The sequence below is a fragment of the Rhinichthys klamathensis genome, unplaced genomic scaffold (assembly GCF_029890125.1).
Source record: "Rhinichthys klamathensis goyatoka isolate OS25496 unplaced genomic scaffold, OSU_Roscu_1.1 h1tg000281l_1, whole genome shotgun sequence".
NCBI lineage: Eukaryota > Metazoa > Chordata > Actinopteri > Cypriniformes > Leuciscidae > Rhinichthys > Rhinichthys klamathensis.
The window spans coordinates 7,329,532-7,347,932 of record NW_026606800.1 but is presented as its reverse complement, the minus strand read 5'-3'; the positions used below and the strand labels follow the sequence as shown (position 1 = coordinate 7,347,932).

Below are 18,401 nucleotides of genomic sequence, written 5' to 3'. Positions count from 1 at the left end.
GCCCAGAGAAGGTTAGGTTATTTTGGCCTCCATACAGCAGTGTTATTTTAGTAATATTTATATACTATTAAAGTTTTTATTAATATTTTGAATTATCTTTCATTTGTATTATTATTTATTTTTTTGGTTTCAATTTTAGCTTTTTACTCATTAGTTTATTTTATTCAATATTTCTAAGTTTTATTTTTGTTTTAGTTTTATTTCAATTAATTGCCAAGGCAATATTTCAAATTTTTCATTTGTTTTATTTCAATTAACAAAAAATATTTTTTGGGGTTTAGATTTATTCAGTTTTGTTTTATTTTAGTTATTTGCCAATTAAGGCGAAATTTCAAAATGTATTTTTTTTCTCCATAATATTTATATTTTATTTCAGCTTTTTTATGTTTTATAAAAAACAACGTTTTTAATAGTTTTAGTTGTAAAGGTAACTATAAAAATAACAATACTGTCTCAGATCATCGGTGCAACAAGCTGCAGTGACTGCAGTCAACACTTTCTCCCTCAATAAAGACTTGCTTGGAGCTTTTTTTCTCCAAATAGAAACCAACCAACTTCACTGATCTTCTATGCTGAATAACCACATTAAATAATTACTGGGCCTCATTATATCAGCAAATGAGAGACACAGAGAAGCATCTGCGTGGAGAACGGCTCATCATTTTTAAGAACTTCAAAAGGATGGGGTTACCTTCTGGCTCGGTGGGAAACTTTGATGTCTCCACGTCCCATCAGTGATGTGTCACTTTCATGATACAGACACAGTTCATTGATTTTTAGATAAACCAAATGAGACCATTAATGAAATCAGGGCGGCATACTCCCTGACATCTAGCAGGGGTTGCATCATTGAATATCACCAGCACACTGGCACTGTTATTCCTCTAATAATGAATGGGCTTTCTAAGTGAAAATGACATGAAATGCACCAGACTGTGTAATTTTAGGGTACATTATGCCTAAAACCTTGATCGCAAACCCAACAATGAAGCACGTATACATACTTGTCATTTGCATTGTCCCTTTTTTTTCAAATGTGAAGCAGCTATTATCATTAATAAGAGGGTTTGAATTGTATTTCCATAAGAACCGTCCAAAAGAGGCAATGGAGCTCTCCAACCCAGATGCAAATGATCTCAATTTGTTGAATGACATTATGCAAGCAGTTACCTTTCTGCAAATGTGAAGCAATCAAGAGACAAACCTTCACTGATGTTAAACCACTGTGTCTTGCAGTTGGCATGAAATTAATTGGTCCTTACTACTTAAATAGCATTGAAGTTTCATGTTCTTGCTCCTGTTTAATGAATGTTCTGCCAAATGCATTTGTTAGGCTTCTCTCCAATGATACACAACCACAGATGTATTTTCAATAGTTTGTGTAATCTATAAGCACTTAAAGCCAAAGTGAAGACCTGATTGTGACAGTTTTAAAGGGTTAGTTCACCTAAAAATGAAGATTCTGTCATTAATTACTCTCCCTTGTGTCGTTCCAAACCAGCAAAACCTTTGTTCATCTTCGGAACACAAATTAAGATATTTTTGATGAAATCCAAGAGGTTTCTGAACCATCCATAGGCAGCAACGTCATTGCAACTTTCAAGGCCCAGAAAGGTAGTAAAGAAATCGTTAAAATAGTCCATGTGACTACAGTGGTTCACTTTAATATTATGAAGTGACCAGAATACTTTTCGTGTGCAAAAAACAAACTAAAATGACTTTATTTAACAATTCTCTTCCATGTCAGTCTCATAAGCGGATCACATAGTAAACCCAGTGCAGCGCTTCTGGTTCTACGTCAGAATGCCGGCTCATTTTTGGCTGACGCTGTTCACGTGAGCACCACCACTACGTGTGAGGCTGACGCAGGAGCTGGCTAATGGTGAGCCGGCGTTCTGACGTAAAAGAGCTGTACTGTTTACACTACGTGATCAACTGCAAAACTGGACCAGTCAGCAGCTGAGAGTGGATGTTCTCTCCTGGTTCAGCACCAATGATTGTCACAATAAAAATCATTTTTATGAATTTCCCCCTCTGAATCATAATGTTGTGTAAGGATAGGGTCAGAGCTGTGGTCTTCTGATTCTGTTGATAAAGAAATGCAAATAGCTCTTCAAGTGCTTAAACAGTTTATGGTTGCTGAACGGCTGGTTCTGTGTTCTAAACTTACATCTTTGGTAAAGTCACTTTTTGGTGTTCAATCCCTATTTAAGCCTGAAAATAGATAAGAATAGAAACATAATAAAATAATAAGGGGATTTATTAGTGTCATGTTAAGGCAACGCGAAAGCGCATTAACCTTTTAGCGCTGCTTACTGAACATTTCTTTTCCAAACTGCTGCGATACAACAAACAACGCCATACAACGTTGCCAGATTCACATTAATCTGTTTCGGTAAAAACTTAACCTGCTTTTAGCACTTCTTACTGGACATTTTAATATGAAAGTGTCGTGCTAGAAGCAACGTAATATAATTTTGCAAAAATTTGTCGCCACTAGCACTTTTTTCAATGAGCCTGTATGGGATAGTTACATTTATAATGGAAAAATGAATGAAATGAGAAATAAATGGTAAATGTTATATATTATGTACCATAAGCATTTTACAAAAGAAACTAGTGGTAAACGAATTATAGTGACAGTCTGGAGCAACCTGAGATAAATTGGGTCTCAATAACCCTAAAGTTTATGGGTTTCCCTTTCTGTCAAAACTTTAACCTTTGACTTTAACCAATACACAAATAATACTCTCAATGGATGGTTGTTTTGCATTCAAAAGCTTTGTCCATTACTAATATTAAAAGCAACGTTTTGGACATCTTCAGTTTGTGTTTAATGAGGATGTTTTCAGGACTGTTTGTTCACTGTATTAGTAGCAATTTGTAAAAATGTAAATGAACTGTAAAAATCTCTTCTTTTCCTTTTATTAATTCAAATGCATTTCATTTTTTGTATTAATGTAGACCTGACCCGCATGGGTCGTTGTCCTCCGCCTCCACACCTGCTGGGTCTGGATTAGTCTGTGCCTCTCCACTAACGTCAAAACTCTCCACAGGCCTTAGGAGAATTCCATATGATGGATCGCCTCCGCTCTGCTTGAGTCAGCGGCCACCCTTGTGCCACCATGTTTTTTCCAGTAATAACAGAGCGTCATAATCGTCTACATGTTGAATTTTATTAAGGTAACCTGTAGTCTTAAGTCATGATTTCATGTGGTCTGCTTTACACAGTTGAATCCCATTTTGGAGCAAAATCCAACTTTAGCTAATTTTTTAATGTCAAATCTTAACCTCTCCAAACCATCGAGCCTTTGTTGTATCAGTGTTCTCTCTGTGACATCTTCACATTCACTAATCTTGCAACAGCTGTATTTGGAGACTATTACCCACTCGAGTGGCTGAATAGCAGGCGTCAGATTTGATCAAAGCTGACATATCGTCATCTTGATCTGATTTCTACCCTCAACAGGATTCAACGTGTATGAATCAAATTACTGTGAGGTCGTGTCGGTTGCCAATATGATAGTGTTAGTTTGCCATTGTCATATGACCAAGTTTGCACTGAATATCATTTGGCTGTAGCAATTAAAAACAGTGGAGTGACAAACTCTGAAATGTTTTTATGCCGTTATAAGAAATCTACCATAATAAAATATCATAACAATACCAGAACTAACTGTTGTATAAAACCCTGCAATTCATGAACCTTTCCTTTTGTGCCAACCATTGGCCGATTCCATTCAAAAGTTAACTCATGAATTGAAACGGAACCAATTCTGAATTTTGCATAGCCCTGCTTGCTGCAATTTCCATATTACTCTTCAGTCCTTATTAATGTCTTTGCTTCTCAATCCAAGGCTTAAGCATTTCTTTTCAAAACAACTAAACATTGCCTTTCTTTTTGGCAGCACTGTGCTTTTTCTCCCTGCCTGGGTGTGTATTCTGCTGTAGGATTAATATAAAAAAGACGTAATTTTGAGGCTGGCTGATCAGAAAGGTCTGGATAACCCCTTGATTCATTCCCACAGCTCAGATTCTGATTATAATAGACTAAATCCCCTCTTCATTCTTGCCATGACAAACCTTTGCACTTGCCAGGCTCTTCACTTGCACTGTAAGCTCTCAGCAGGAATTTTTCACAAGTGGAATCATGACTGATATGGAAGCTTTGAGATTTGCAGTGACCCAGCGGAGTTTGATGTGATTGACGAGAATGCTTTGGATGTCTGCATGTACTGATGTTCAAATGATGCACAAGGCCTATTTGTCTAGCTACTAGCAGAATGGAAGCGATTTGCACAGGGATTCTTTAGTAAACAGGCACTGCTCTTCATTTTCTGCCATGTGATACTGAATTTATTAGCATGGTGTTAGTAGTTTGCATTTTGCTTTAACACCCAGTAATATTCACTTGTATTTTATGAATTTTAAAGACAAGTAGGGCGATAAAATAACAGCACATTTTGGCAGGATGCAATGCATCAAAGAAAGTGATTTCAGTCTCTCTCGCTTTAATATAAAAATGTAAAACTACAAGAGGTGTAATAGAGTTATATGAGCATTCTGATTACACATAACTATCCATAAATTATTCATGAAATTTTGAAGACACCTCCATGGAAGTTAATGCATGAGTTTTGTGTACAAAACATTTGGTAACACTTTACAATAATGTTTCATTTGTTAACATTAGTAGTTAACATGAACTAACAATGAACAATACTTCTACAGCATTTATTAATCTTAGTTAATGTAAATCTCAGCATTTACTAACACACACATTTAAGATCAAAAGTTGCAGCTGTTAACATTAGTTAATGCATGTGAACTAATTTTAACATGAACATTTTTATTACCTAACATTATCAACAGTTATTAAATGTTGTAAATATAGTTTTCTTATTGGTAGATTATGTTAGTTAATCCATTAACTAATGTTAACTAATGATACCTTTATTGTAAAGTGTTACCAAACATTTGGCCAAAGATGGTCTCAAAACTGCCATTTTATTTCTGTCAGGCTTTCCATCATATAATAGCACACCACAGACCTAATTTTTCACTTTTCTCTTCTGACACTTTTATTCTCAGGTGGGTCACGAAACACTTTAGAATTGGTTAGTTTCAAAACAAGCTGCAGCTGAAAGAGTGGAAAGTCTGCAAATAACTTTAAAGGATAAACTGTCATGGGACACAACTGTCGAACCACAACAGTGTTGGTGCTTTAAGACCATATGCCACATATAATTTTAAAGAAACTGAGGGGCCGTTTACACAACACCGTTTTCTACTAAAAACTGAAAACTTTTTAAGTGCTTTTGGCCGTTCTTTTACACGACAATGCCGTTTTGGGGGCCTGAAGAATGTTATTGTAGGCTATATGTAGGGAATAATGGGGTTTGTTGTATAGGGGAATTACAGTTAGACCACATCAAGGATACAGAAACATTAGTACTTATAGTCATATGGATAATCAGTTCACACAGAGCACTGATACAAACTTCTACACATGATTCACTGTCATAGCTTAAAGGTAGGCAATTTCGGAGAGGCAAGCTTTGAAAACATGAGATCCCGCCTTCCCTTCAGAGCGTCTACAAAGCCAAGCCTCCTCCAAAACACATGATCGTAAACTATTTGCCTACCTTTAACATAAAGTGACCAACGGTGCAAAAAATCCTATAAAGAATTACACATGCTAAGTATGCATATGTGTTAGTGGATACATTATTGACCTTCATGACCTTAGACACAGTTGTCCTTACATGTCTCATACAGCTATCATAAGAATTAAGTTCAAACTGACAATTATCTTTCTACAAAATATGACTCTTGGTTAATTTGGTTGTATAAGCAAATTAACTACAAACCATGTAGGCATAGGACTACATATTTATTCTCTGGAAGCCTGGGCTAAGTGAGTAAACACTGTTACTGCATTCATGACATGGGTCAGACCCTCAGTCATCAGATAGGCTAAAAAATACAGACATTGCCTGTAACATAATTACCAGGTTAAGAAAACTATGATTTTCAATTCATTGTTGTAAATCCACCCCCTTCAGTTGGCACAATTTTCATTTTTTGTTAGATCTTTGTCTGTTTTACCAAATAACCTAAGCTTTCATTTGCACCAAATTGGAATTGGGTGGGTGTAGCTTCATTGGGAGTAAAACGTACTCGGTTACTAACGTAACCTCGGTTCTCTCTAGAAGAGGGAACGAGTACTGCGTAATATCTTACGCTAGGGGAAAACCTCTTTTCCACAAGATATTGAAGCCAAAAATTATCCTTAATTTTTAATTAATGTAAAACGCGTTGCGGCAGCATGCAAACATAGGCAAGGCGGCTCCTGTGCCTATTGGCTGTCCTGCGGCAACTCCAGCAGCCTATCGAGAGAGGCCCTTGTTGACGTCAGATCCAATGGGGGCGCTCCACGCCCACTACGTAACCTGCCGCCAAAGCGGGCGTGGCCTGGGCCTATAAATATAGCTCGATGGGCTGATATAATCTGGTTTTTCATCGCCGAAGCGAACCAGAGCGTGTTGAAGGCACGGCAAAGATACGCAGTACTCATTCCCTCTTCTAGAGAGAACCGAGGTTACGTTAGTAACCGAGTACGTTCTCTTATGAGAGGTTCTCTCGTACTACGTAATATCTTACGCTAGGGGAACACAGTGTAAAACGCCGTGCGTGCTGGGATCCAACACCAAAGTCCCAAAGGGCAGGTGCCCGGGGCTCAAATAGTGCATAATCACCAGGGACTCACAAAGAGTCTGAGAAGAGAGGCTAGAAGCGTCATTCCCAATAAGTTAGCGTCCTAAGGGAGCTAATCACATAAACAGTGTTCCACACAGTCAGGGTGAAATTGTTCGGCCTGAACTGTGTAACGGTATGGGTCTTACTTTTGCCCATGGAGTAATTTTATCGATCAGCGAGCGGTGCTCAAGCGGTTCTAGTATTCTGAGCCGAAGCAACGGGGCAGACAATACTGATTTTAGACCGAAAGTAGTTTAGCCTCTAAGGCGGGAACCTCTAGGTTATAAAACCTTATAAATGTAGACGGGGAGGCCCAGGCTGCCGCCATACAGATATCCTGCAAGGTAATCCCGCTAGACCAAGCCCACGACGAGGCCATGCCTCTTGTGGAGTGCGCTCTAACACCTAAAGGACACTTCAAGCCTTTAGACGTGTATGCCAGCGCTATGGCATCAACTATCCATCTGGATAGGCTCTGTTTCGATGCGGCTAGTCCCTTAGCACGTCCGCTGAACGAAATGAAGAGCTGCTCAGTTTGTCTGAAAACAGATGAGCGAGACACATAAGCTCTTAATGCCCTGACTGGGCAAAGGAAGCTCGCGTCCTTTTCCTCGTTGTAAATCAGCAGGGCAGACAGGGAAATAACCTGAGCCCTGAACGGTGTGTTGAGGGATTTAGGCACGTATCCGTGTCTTGGTTTGAGTATGAATTTCGAGTCATTTGGCCCAAATTCCATACACGTCGCGCTTACTGAGAGCGCTTGTGAATCCCCTATGCGCTTCACTGAAGCAAGAGCCATAAGAAACACTGTCTTGAATGACAGATGTTTCATGTCCGACAAATGGATTGCCTCGAACGGGGCACCTTTCATGGCTTCCAAAACGGTGGAAAGGTCCCACATGGTGACTGAGGGGGTGTCTGGGAGGATTCAGCCTCTTAGCTCCTTTAAGGAAGCAGATGACTAGATCGTTCTTACCCAGTGACTGGCCAGTCGCGGGTTTTGTAAACGCTGCTATGGCCGCCACATAAACTTTGAGCGTGGATGGGGTTCTGCCTTTATCCAGTAGCTCTTGAAGGAAGGAGAGAACTTCCGTAACCCCGCAGTCTAGGGGTGAAAAGCCTCGGGCTTTGCACCAGCCAGAAAACACAGAGCATTTTGAGGAATAGTCGTCTAGTAGACGCCGCTCTAGCCTGCGTGATCGTGTTTAACACTCCCTCCGGGAGGTTTGCGGGTACCCGTTGATGGCCCATGCGTGCAGGGACAACAGCTCTGGGCGAGGATGCAAAATCAAGCCCTTGGCCTGAGAGAGGAGGTCTTTCCTCGTTGGTATTGCCCATGGGGCAGTGCTTGTCAGCTGCATCAGAACTGGGAACCAAGCCTGGTTTTTCCAGAGCTGAGCCACAAGTAGTACTGAGCATCCGTTTTCCCTGATTCGTTCCAATACCTGAGGCAGGAGCGAGACGGGGGGGGAAAGCATAGAGTGGGCAGCGGGGCCAGACGTGGGCCAGTGCATCCCTGCTCTTGGAGAAAAACTTCGGACAGTGAGCGTTTTCTTGGGACGCAAACAGGTCTACCTGCGCTCTGCCGAATGTCTCCCACAGCAGTAGGACCGTCTGCGGGTGCAGAGACCATTCTCCTGCTGGAACATTGTTTCTGGACAGTCCCAAATTCAGGTGACCAGGCACATGTGCTGCTCTCAATGAGCGCAGATTGTGCTGAGACCAGGAGGCGTTCCGTCAGCCTGTAAAGGTTTCGGGACCTGACGCCACTCTGGCGATTTATGTAGGCCACCACTGACATGTTGTCTGAGCGGACCAAGACGTGGTGACCTTTTATTCGGGGACAAAAGCGCCTCAGCGCGTTGTCGACTGCCATCATTTCTAGACAGTTTATGTGCAGGAGCTTCTCCCGTTCTGACCACTGGCCAAAGAACGGTCTGCCCTCGAGCAGCGCTCCCCATCCCGAGGTGGAGGCATCCGTGGACACCACTTTCACACTCGAGGAAGTCCCCAGGTTTACACCTGACTGGTACCAGTCGATTGCTCTCCAAGGTTTCAGAGCTGTGATGCATTTCTGATCGACCTTCAGGCGAAACAGACCGGAGGCCCATGCCCGAGGTCGTACTCGCGCTTTTAGCCATAACTGCTGCGGGCGCATGCGAAGCAGACCCAACTGGAGAACTGATGATGCTGAGGCCATGAGACCCAGCATTTTCTGAAACCTTTTGAGCGGGACTATAGTGCCGCAGCGGAAGGATTTCGTGATGCGCTGAATGTTCAGTCTGCGCTCTGGCGACAGTCGCGCTGTCATAGACAGCTAGTTCAGGGACATGCCGAACGGTTGGACTGTATTGATATGCCTGGCCCTCGAAGGCGAATTTCAAGAATCGCCTGTGACGTGACGCTATTTGTATTTGGAAATACGTGTCCTTCAGATCTATTGACATAAACCAGTCCCCTTAGCAAATCTGCATGAGGATTTTCCTGGTTGTGAGCATTCTGAACTGGCGTTTCACAAACACTTTGTTCAGCTGTCTTAGATCTAGAATGGGTCTGAGACCCCCGTCTTTTTTCAGTACCAGAAAAGATCTGCTGTATAGGCCCCCTTCGCTCTGAGCTTGAGATAAAGGCTCTATTGCCCCTTTGCTCAATAGTTTCGCTATTTCAGCTCGAAGTAAATGGGCTACTTCGGTTTTTACTGTAGTTTCGACCCGCGCCGTGTAGCGGCGGGGACGTTGAGCGAACTGCAGCGAATAGCCTCTTTTTATAATGTTCAACACCCATTCTGATACCCCGGGAAGCTTTGCCCATGCATTTGCATGAATAGCTAGGGGTAGAATGAGATCTGGGCTCTGGCCGCAACATAGTGGCGACAGGAGAGCTTTGGTGTGCTGTAACGTAAACACTGTGCTTGCAGCGTTTGAGGCAGGGGGCGCGCCGATCGTGGCGAGCAGCCTGGTCGCGCTCGATTCCCTTATAGCAGTTTGCTGAGAGAGAGAGAGCGGGGCAAGCCCCGTGGGGCTTAACATGTCTGTGAGTGAATGTGGGCGCGGGACAGCAGGCACATTTACTGCACTGATAACACCGTCGGCCTGAGCTGACTGTATGTGTGTTGGTTTCGTTTTTACAGAAACCGTGGGACATGCAGTGTGTAGTGTTTTTGGGCACTGGGTTGTGGGCACATTCACTACATTTAATGCACAATCGACATGAGTGGATTTTATTTGTGCGAGCCCTGTACTGTGGCGGGCTGTGTTTGTGTGTAGAAATGAACACCGGGCTGTGAGCATTTTTATTGCACTCATAACACCATCAGCTGTGGCCGGAATACCAGAAATTACACTGCTTATGTGATTTATCTGGGTTGCCGTGGAAACGGCATTTGTGTGCAGGCAAGCGGGCCGTGGTACCGGCTTGTTTACTGCAAAATACACTGGAACAGTCGCATTTTCTGGAACTGAACGAGCGGAAAGTTTCGGTGAAAGTCTGGCCGTGGCGAGACTTAAACACCGTCGTTTTCCTAGGAGGGCTAGGAAGACTTTGAGGCCTCGGGCTTTATCTCAATCTTTTGCCGGGGCCCACGCGTCATTAATGCTGGAAGCGACGGCGGACGGCGGCCGTTGTCCGTCGGTGAGCGACTCGAGTGAAGCTGGTGAAGCTCGCGGGCGAACCGGTGAGCTTTCACGGGCTGGAGAAGGCTCGGGACCCGCTGAGTACGGCGCTTTTTATGATGCAGCACTATAGCGAGACGAAGTGCAGAGTCGGTGAAAAATGCCAGGCGAGTCCTCAGAGTCACCATGGCAATAGCTCGCAAGGATGGCAGCCGCCGTCAGCGAGTGCGAGAGCTGCATGATCCTTACCCAGGCAGGAAACGCAGATGAAATGGCGGTCCCCGTCGCTGAGTGTGGCTCGGCACGAGCCGCAGGAACGAGGCATCTTTAAAAAGACGCTGCTTTTAAAGAGATGAAAAATGAGATGAAAAATCTGATTATATCAGCCCATCGAGCTATATTTACAGGCCCAGGCTACGCCCGCTTTGGCGGGAGGTGACGTAGTGGGCACGAAGCGCCCCCATTGGATCTGACGTCACCAAGGGCCACTCTCGATAGGCTGCTGCAGTTGCCGCAGGACAGCCAATAGGCACGCGAGCCGCCTTGCCTATGTCTGCATGCTGCTGCAACGCGTTTTACATTAATTCAAAATTAAGGATAATTTTTGGCTTCAATATCTCGTGGAAAAGAGGTTTTCCCCTAGCGTAAGATATTACGCAGTTCGAGAGAACCTCTCGTAAGAGAACTGACACTTTTAATGCCTCATAATATAATTGTGTTACTGACTAAAGTTTTGTCACATCTAGGTAAAAGTAGCCTATATGCACAGTGAAACATTAATCATTTTCAAACTGAACACTACGCAACACATATGATACTTATTTTTATGATATATGATTAATTTTACAGTATTATAACACTATTTAAATCATTTAAATTAAGTTGACAAAAACAGGTAAGGCAAACTTTGTTTAGCCAATTTAGTAAAGGGTTGTTTACGCGAAATCAAAAAGCTGCTTTATTTGAAAATTGACCTCTCTGCGACATCGCTTATTGACAATCAGACAAAGCTTATTTTTTTACCCGCGAAATTTCGCAAATGTGACTGCCCTTTTACATTTACAATTCACAGGCCTAATACGAATTAGTCAAGTTGACGTTTGTGTATTCTTGTGATCATCATTTTTAAAAACGCACCCAAAGCCATTGTATAAGTCACACATAGCATAATTAACAAGATTCAAGAATGCTAAATAATAGAAACCACCAAGGAATGTGTGGATCTCGAAGACTTTCACATCTACTAGCTGACTTGCAGGTGCCATTTTCAATCATTGTTCTATTCGAGTTCGGTCAGAATTTGCACACACACACACACACACACACACACACACACACACACACACACACACACACCACAGAGCAGTGGACAAACACGAGATGGGTTGGTGTGGTGATGAACACAGACCGTCGCTGCCTGAGCTCTATTGTATCTCTATAGCGTTAGCGTAGTGTCACATCACCTCGAGCGCTGCGCGTGGACTGTCCTCGCTGCAGTAATCGCTGCGCCTCTCCTTTCACCCCAAAGAAACCTCACCGCAGCTGTCAGCAGATTAGTGAGCACTTCCATTGCGTTTACCTTTTACAGTCGCCCGAAGCAGGAATCGCCAGACCTTCTTTTGGCTCTCCTTTACGGTAAGCCCATCTATGACTATGTGTTTTCGCCGGAATAAGCAACCTTTAGAAAGTCGTTATGGATTGACGTGGCGATTGTTGAGCTGGCTCATTTAGGCTATCTGCAGCATTGCAATGCATTGATTCGTCACAGAGGATGTAATGTGCATGGTTTATGATATTTCAGAACACTTTTGCATAACTCCTCACCCTGGTAAACCACTTTCTTATGTTATAGGCTATAGCAAAATTTATATTAATCAGTGTCTGTTGATTTCACAAATGCCATGAGTTAAAACAACTAAAGGACACAGTAGTAAAGTTGAGGTAAAAAATGTGAACTTATGTCAAATAAAATGGACACTGGTTGACAATGGCCCCAGGTGTACATGTCTGAGACAGCTGTGTCATAGCTACAGTCATACTAGGGCTCTGTGAGAAATGTATTTGTCTGCACAGTTTGGTGAATGCATACCATTTTTCTTCTGGACAGTTAAAGAAAACCCCAAAGCCAACCGAGCATTAAAATTCAGAAAATGAATTTAAAATAAATTATTGATGTCCTACGGGGCAGTTTATCCTTTTGATAACCATAATTCTCCTATACTATTTGTTCTAAAATAACTAGTTTTTGTTTTGTTATGATGGATTCCCATTGTCATGACTTAGATTTGATTTCAAATTATGATAATGAAATTCCAACAAGATTACTTTAGGATTTTTGGACTAGGGGGGGGGTATCATAATACTGTGTTGTTGCTGTTTTTATAGATAAAAAAAAAGAAAAAAAAAAAGACTTTCCTCACTACTAAAACAGTTTCTTGTACACTGCAGGATCAATGCAGCTATAATGTACAAGGGCGATAAAAGCAAAGTGACATGTATTTCCTATAATCAGCTACCCACAATCTTACAGCCTCAAGGTGATGCTGTGAAATAATGAAATAAAGTAAATGTTTGTTATATAATGTGTCTTTCCAAATAAGCTGGATGTGCTAAATCACTTGGCTAGCTAAATTCACATGTGACATAATCTGTCAGGCTTGTGTGGATGTGAACACTGTTGTAATGAGTCGACTCAGGGTTTAAAACGCCTTTTGATCTCTGGACACGACTCAGTTTGCATAGTCATCATAACGCCTGCTAGTCAGTTCTTAGGTGACACGAATGCTTGTACAACATAACACAGCATCGTTGTGTTGATCATTCATAAAACAGCATTTTCTGTGGTACAAACAAGATGAGCTCAAGCACTATTTTAAATCAGAATATGGCGTGTGTTCTACCTCGTTGCTACTACTTTGAATACACCACTGCTAGTCTGTGTGTACGCCAAAGATCAGTTTCATCTATCTGCATTACAGCAGTGTCGCGTGAAAAGGGAAAATCATTTTAAAAGATCGATTCAACCTGAGCGTTATAGTCACAGGGGACAGAGTATTCTCTCTGGTCTCCTGTTGCAGCAGAAATAGCACTGATGCAGCCTAAATGGAAAATGGAGTGGACTATTGCTTTGTAGATAGACAGGCTCTTCGGTTCCTTTTATTGCCTGCAGTGACCAATTCTTTGCAACAGCATCAGTAGGTAGATCAGTGCTTCATGTACAGATGACGGACCTTATTGTTCAGACTTTTTTAATTCGCCTAGAATGATGCAACGAGTAGCAATATCTCATTTATGGATCTTATTATTATTTATACTGGGCAAATTAAATTCTAAAAGTTGAAGTCTTTTAAAGCTTTTGGAACTGAAACGAGTCTTAGTTTTGAGGACAACTTCTACAACCCTGAGACAAAAGATTCTCATGCAATTGTTAGAGGGCTCTTAAAAAGATTTAACAGTAGGAATTGGAAATAATTACTGCATTTGCAATTTCTCTATTTTTGATCATTGTGCCACATGGAGTTTATGGAAAGTAACCTCGAATTTGGACAGCTTAGACTGGTGAGTGTCTAAATTTAAAGGACAGTTCACCCATGAATGAATATTCATTTACTCACCCTCATGTTCCAGACCTGTATCACTTTCTTTCTTCGGTGTAGAAGATATTTTAAAGAATGTTAGTAATCAAACAGTTCCATTGTATGGACGAACACACACTAAATATCTTCTTAAATGTTCCACAGCAAAGAGAGAAAGTTATAGGGTTGGAACGACATGAGGGTGAGTAAATGATGACAGAATTTGCCATTTTGGGCCATCTATCCCTTTATTGAAACTATCCAGCCAAGAATGAACGTTCTGTCATCATTTACTCATGCCATTTCAAACCCATATGACTTCTTCTTTCATGAAGCTGCTCTTTTCTATACAGCGAAAATGGATTGTGACCAGGGGCTGTAAAACTCCAAAAAGGACAAACCCATATGATAGATTTGTGTGCGACTGAAATTTCAGAAGAAAGTCATATGGTGTTCACATGACATCAGGGTGAGTAAATGATGATTGAATTTTCATTTGCAAGCAGGAGAACAAACTTTTTTTTTTTTTGGAATTCCTATTAACCAATTATTGGATCATTTGAACCTTCAATTTTGCGGCTTGACAGAAATCATGTAAATCTTTGACAATGATGGGATCATCTCGAGGAGGATTCAACTAGGAACGATGCTGATTATCTAACTTGTTTGAAATCATAAATCACACTCACAAAGAGGGAACGAGCGGTACAACGATGCATTATCGCTGCTGATTCATAGTCAGTTTCAGGGCAGCTGTTTTTAGCACTCTTGAATCTGCTATGCTGTGCTTTTTCTCATGGGTGGATCCCTCATTAAGAATGGTATTCCCCAAGGAAAGTGGGCTTCCAATGCACTCTGCAGATCAGGGAGGGTTACGCTCCTGCCATTAAAAGCTCACCGACTCACAATCTGATGCTGTGCATGGGTTGGTGTTCTCATTTCTCATCTCATGGATAAACTGTAGTTTTGTAGTATTTTCTACATCCATGTCTTTAGAGAACAATCAAGATTTATGTCCTTTACTCAGCCATTTGCTCGAAAAATAAAATGCTGTTGTGTGGGAAACTAAATTAGCGCTCATTATCGTCAGCATCGCTGCTCGTTTGTCATTCTCAGACTGAAAATGAATTTTAATGAACTTTGAAGTGCAATGTTCTCATCTAGTATTTACGTGAGCCTCGATGAGTGTGATGAGAGCTCATCTCTATGATTTAGTAGTGGTGAACAAATTAAAAAGCGTCAGAATTACTCAGAATTTCATCCACAGCACTGCTGCCCTGCTTCTGTCTATCTCCGTCTGTCTCTCTGTGTTTTCATTGTATCCAATATTAATGTAGCAGAAGGAATCGGCTTTTTAGATTTGCAAAAAGAAGAAGAAGGAAATGTCACATTGAAGCTTAGGAAGTGATGACCTTTTGGTAATTATGCGAATGATGCTTTGTTTAATTATCTCATTTCCCTGACAGTTACGCACACATCTAGCCATCTAGGGGGAAAAGGGCTACGGGCCGCTCTTACAAGCAAATGTGTGCAGAATAAAATACTATACATCCTCTAAAGGCACAGGCAAATTTGTAAAAAATTATAATTATAAGCTGAAATTATGGATTTCAGTAACACTTTAGTTTAGGGTCCAATTCTCACTATTTAGTTGCTTATTAGCATGCATAGGATATTGGCTGTTTATTAGAACTTATAAAGCACATATTAATGCCTTATTCTGCGTGATATTCTAACATCCCTTAATCCTGCCCAATACCTAAACTTAACAACTACCTTACTAACTATAAATAAGCAGTAATTAGGAGTTTATTGAGGCAAAAGTTGTAGTTAGTTAACAGTGAGATTTTGACCCTAATCTGATAAAGGATGCTCTCATCCTTAGTGAGATATTATGCACTGACACAGTCTATTCTGTAACGTTTTCTAGGTTCTCTCTCACTTTCTCTAATGTGTTAACATCACCATGTTTTGACAAGATCTTTCAAGGAAAAAAAATCTGCAGCAAACATTTTCACTGGTGGTCTCAGACGTTTGGTCAGAGTGTGTTTGTTCCATTGATCTAAGCCTACTTTAAATGTATTCAGCCAGCATGAAATTATATAATCCACAATGAATCACTCAAGCCATCATATTTATTCAACTGCACGGCTTGCTTAGTCTTATTTTAGCCATGATATTAATTATGAAATGAGTATTTCCACCCATGTACATTTAGTATATTAGTGTGTGTGCGCTTAGCAAAATGACTTAATATCCCATTCAATTTGTATAGTCTCTCTCATCTACCATTCCAGCCGTATCCGACTCTATTCCATGCCATACGCGAGAGACCATGAATTTTCTTGGCAATGTTTTTGCCAAGGATAGGTTGCCAGGTCTTTTCCCAACTCTCCCCATTACATGGCCTTGGATTCACACACATGCATTCACACACATGCATTCACACCTACGGCTATTTTGGCATGTCCAATCCAACCAGAGCAACTGGAGGAAACCCACGCTGACACCGGGAAAACATGCAAACTCCACACAGAAAGGACTCCTGACTCAGCCGGGGCTTGAACCGGGGACCTTCTTGCTGTGACCCAGTGAGCCACCGTGCCGCCCTAGTTTGTACTTATATATATATATATATATATATAGCCTATATATAAAGAATTACCCCAGTGAGCAAGCCAAAGGCAACAATGGCAAGGAAAGACTCCAAAGTATGTTTGAAATGAAGAAGAAACCTTGGGAGGATCCAGACTCTTCTAGAAAAGACCACCTCCTTGTTCTGGCACTTATTGAAACTATTTTATGTTACATTCTATGAAACGTGCCTTTTAAGTTAGATTTTAATGGGGATTATGAAGGTGATCTTTTCTGAATTTTGTAAGGTTTTAAACATTCTGTCTTTCTATTTCAAATAAATGCTGTTATTTTGCAATATATATTCATCACAAAATCCTGAAAACAGTACCACTGTACTACACAAAAACATTAAGCAGCACAGCTGTTTTCAACATTGATAATAAGAAGAAATGTTTCTTGAGCACCAAATAAGCATATTAGAATGATTTTTATAGGATCATGTGACTGCTGAAAATTCTGCTTTGCCATAACAGGAATAAGTTACATTTTAAAATATATTAAATTATAAAACATAACACAGTATTACTGTTTTTACTGTATTTGATTAAATAAATGCAGCCTTGGTGAGCATAAGAGACTTCTTTCATTTTTACCAATCCCAACATTTTGAACGATATGTGAGGGACTTAAATGGCCTATAGTTTATGCAGTTAAAATGAATTACAGCTCAAAGTGAGATCACAGCTGTTTTTTTTCCTGCAGACACCATGGGGAAACAGAACAGCAAGCTGACCCCTGAGGTAATGGAGGACCTGGTGAAGAACACAGAATTTAATGAACACGAACTCAAACAGTGGTACAAAGGCTTCCTGAAGGATTGCCCAACTGGCCGACTCAACCTGGATGAGTTCCAGCAGCTGTATGTTAAGGTAGAGACCCCAGTCGCTCCCTAGTTGCTCTGTGATACATTTCTCTATGTGCCGGCTTTTTGTTGGTCTTGCTCCAGGCTGAAGAGTCATTGAGAAGTGCATCAGATGCGCCATGTGATTTACAAGCGAGTGGAAGAGCCCTCTGAGTCATTCAGTGGGATAGTCTGATGTATAACTGGCACCAAACTCAATTCAGATCTCATGGGCTACACTAGCTGGCTATTCATATGGGTGGCTTCTTTATGGCGTGTTAAGCACAAATAGTTGTTGTTGTGGCATGTTTTAGTAGTTTAGTCATTTAGATTTATGAGGTTATATATTTCAGTTTCGACTTTTTTTCAAGGAAACATTTTGCTGCACATAACACAATGTCTGCTGAGATTACCTACTGTACAACCTTGCAGCTCCAATTATAACATGACACTACCTCCTGCTTAATATGAATATGAATTATGTAAAGACTAAAGACATTATGCAAGATCATTTACATCATCTACTAACAGCCAGAGTAAATAACCACAGGTCTCACTGCTCTGCTCAGAAACCACAATGCTTTGAATTTGCTCGAAATGAAAAGAAAGAATGGAAACCTGCTGTAGGCCAAGCCTTTTAGTGATCAGGGATAGCGGTTTTCCGCAAAAGGCTATCAATGAGAGAGTTTTATTAAAATCCCAGGGAGAGGAAATGGATGACCTCGCTTTAGCAGGGCGCTGAGTTCCTGCGGACTGAGTGATTGTGTGTGTGTGTGTGTGTGTGTGTGTGTGGTAGGTTCAGGTATACCCTAAATTATGGGGGACAATGTCCCCACAAAGATCGCAATCCTTGTCCTTGTGGGGCCATTTTTTGGTCACCATGAGGAAAACAGCTTATAAATCATACAAAAATCTTTTTATTTCAAATAATTGCTGTTCTTTTGCTATTTCTATTCATTAAAAAATCCTGAAAAAAGT

At 41.1% G+C, this 18,401-nt stretch overlaps 1 protein-coding gene across 1 annotated transcript in view; it reads left to right on the top strand.

Moving 5' to 3' along the window:
• The first annotated feature begins 11,742 nt into the window (after window positions 1-11,742).
• The window catches only part of vsnl1a (visinin-like 1a), a 34,495-nt gene continuing 27,836 nt past the window's right edge, over window positions 11,743-18,401 (top strand). Inside the window, exons 1-2 of the mRNA XM_056269096.1 lie at window positions 11,743-12,005; window positions 17,285-17,451. Coding sequence (XP_056125071.1) covers window positions 17,290-17,451 — 162 coding nt within the window. The 5' untranslated portion in view covers window positions 11,743-12,005; window positions 17,285-17,289. The remainder of the gene's footprint in view (window positions 12,006-17,284; window positions 17,452-18,401) is intronic.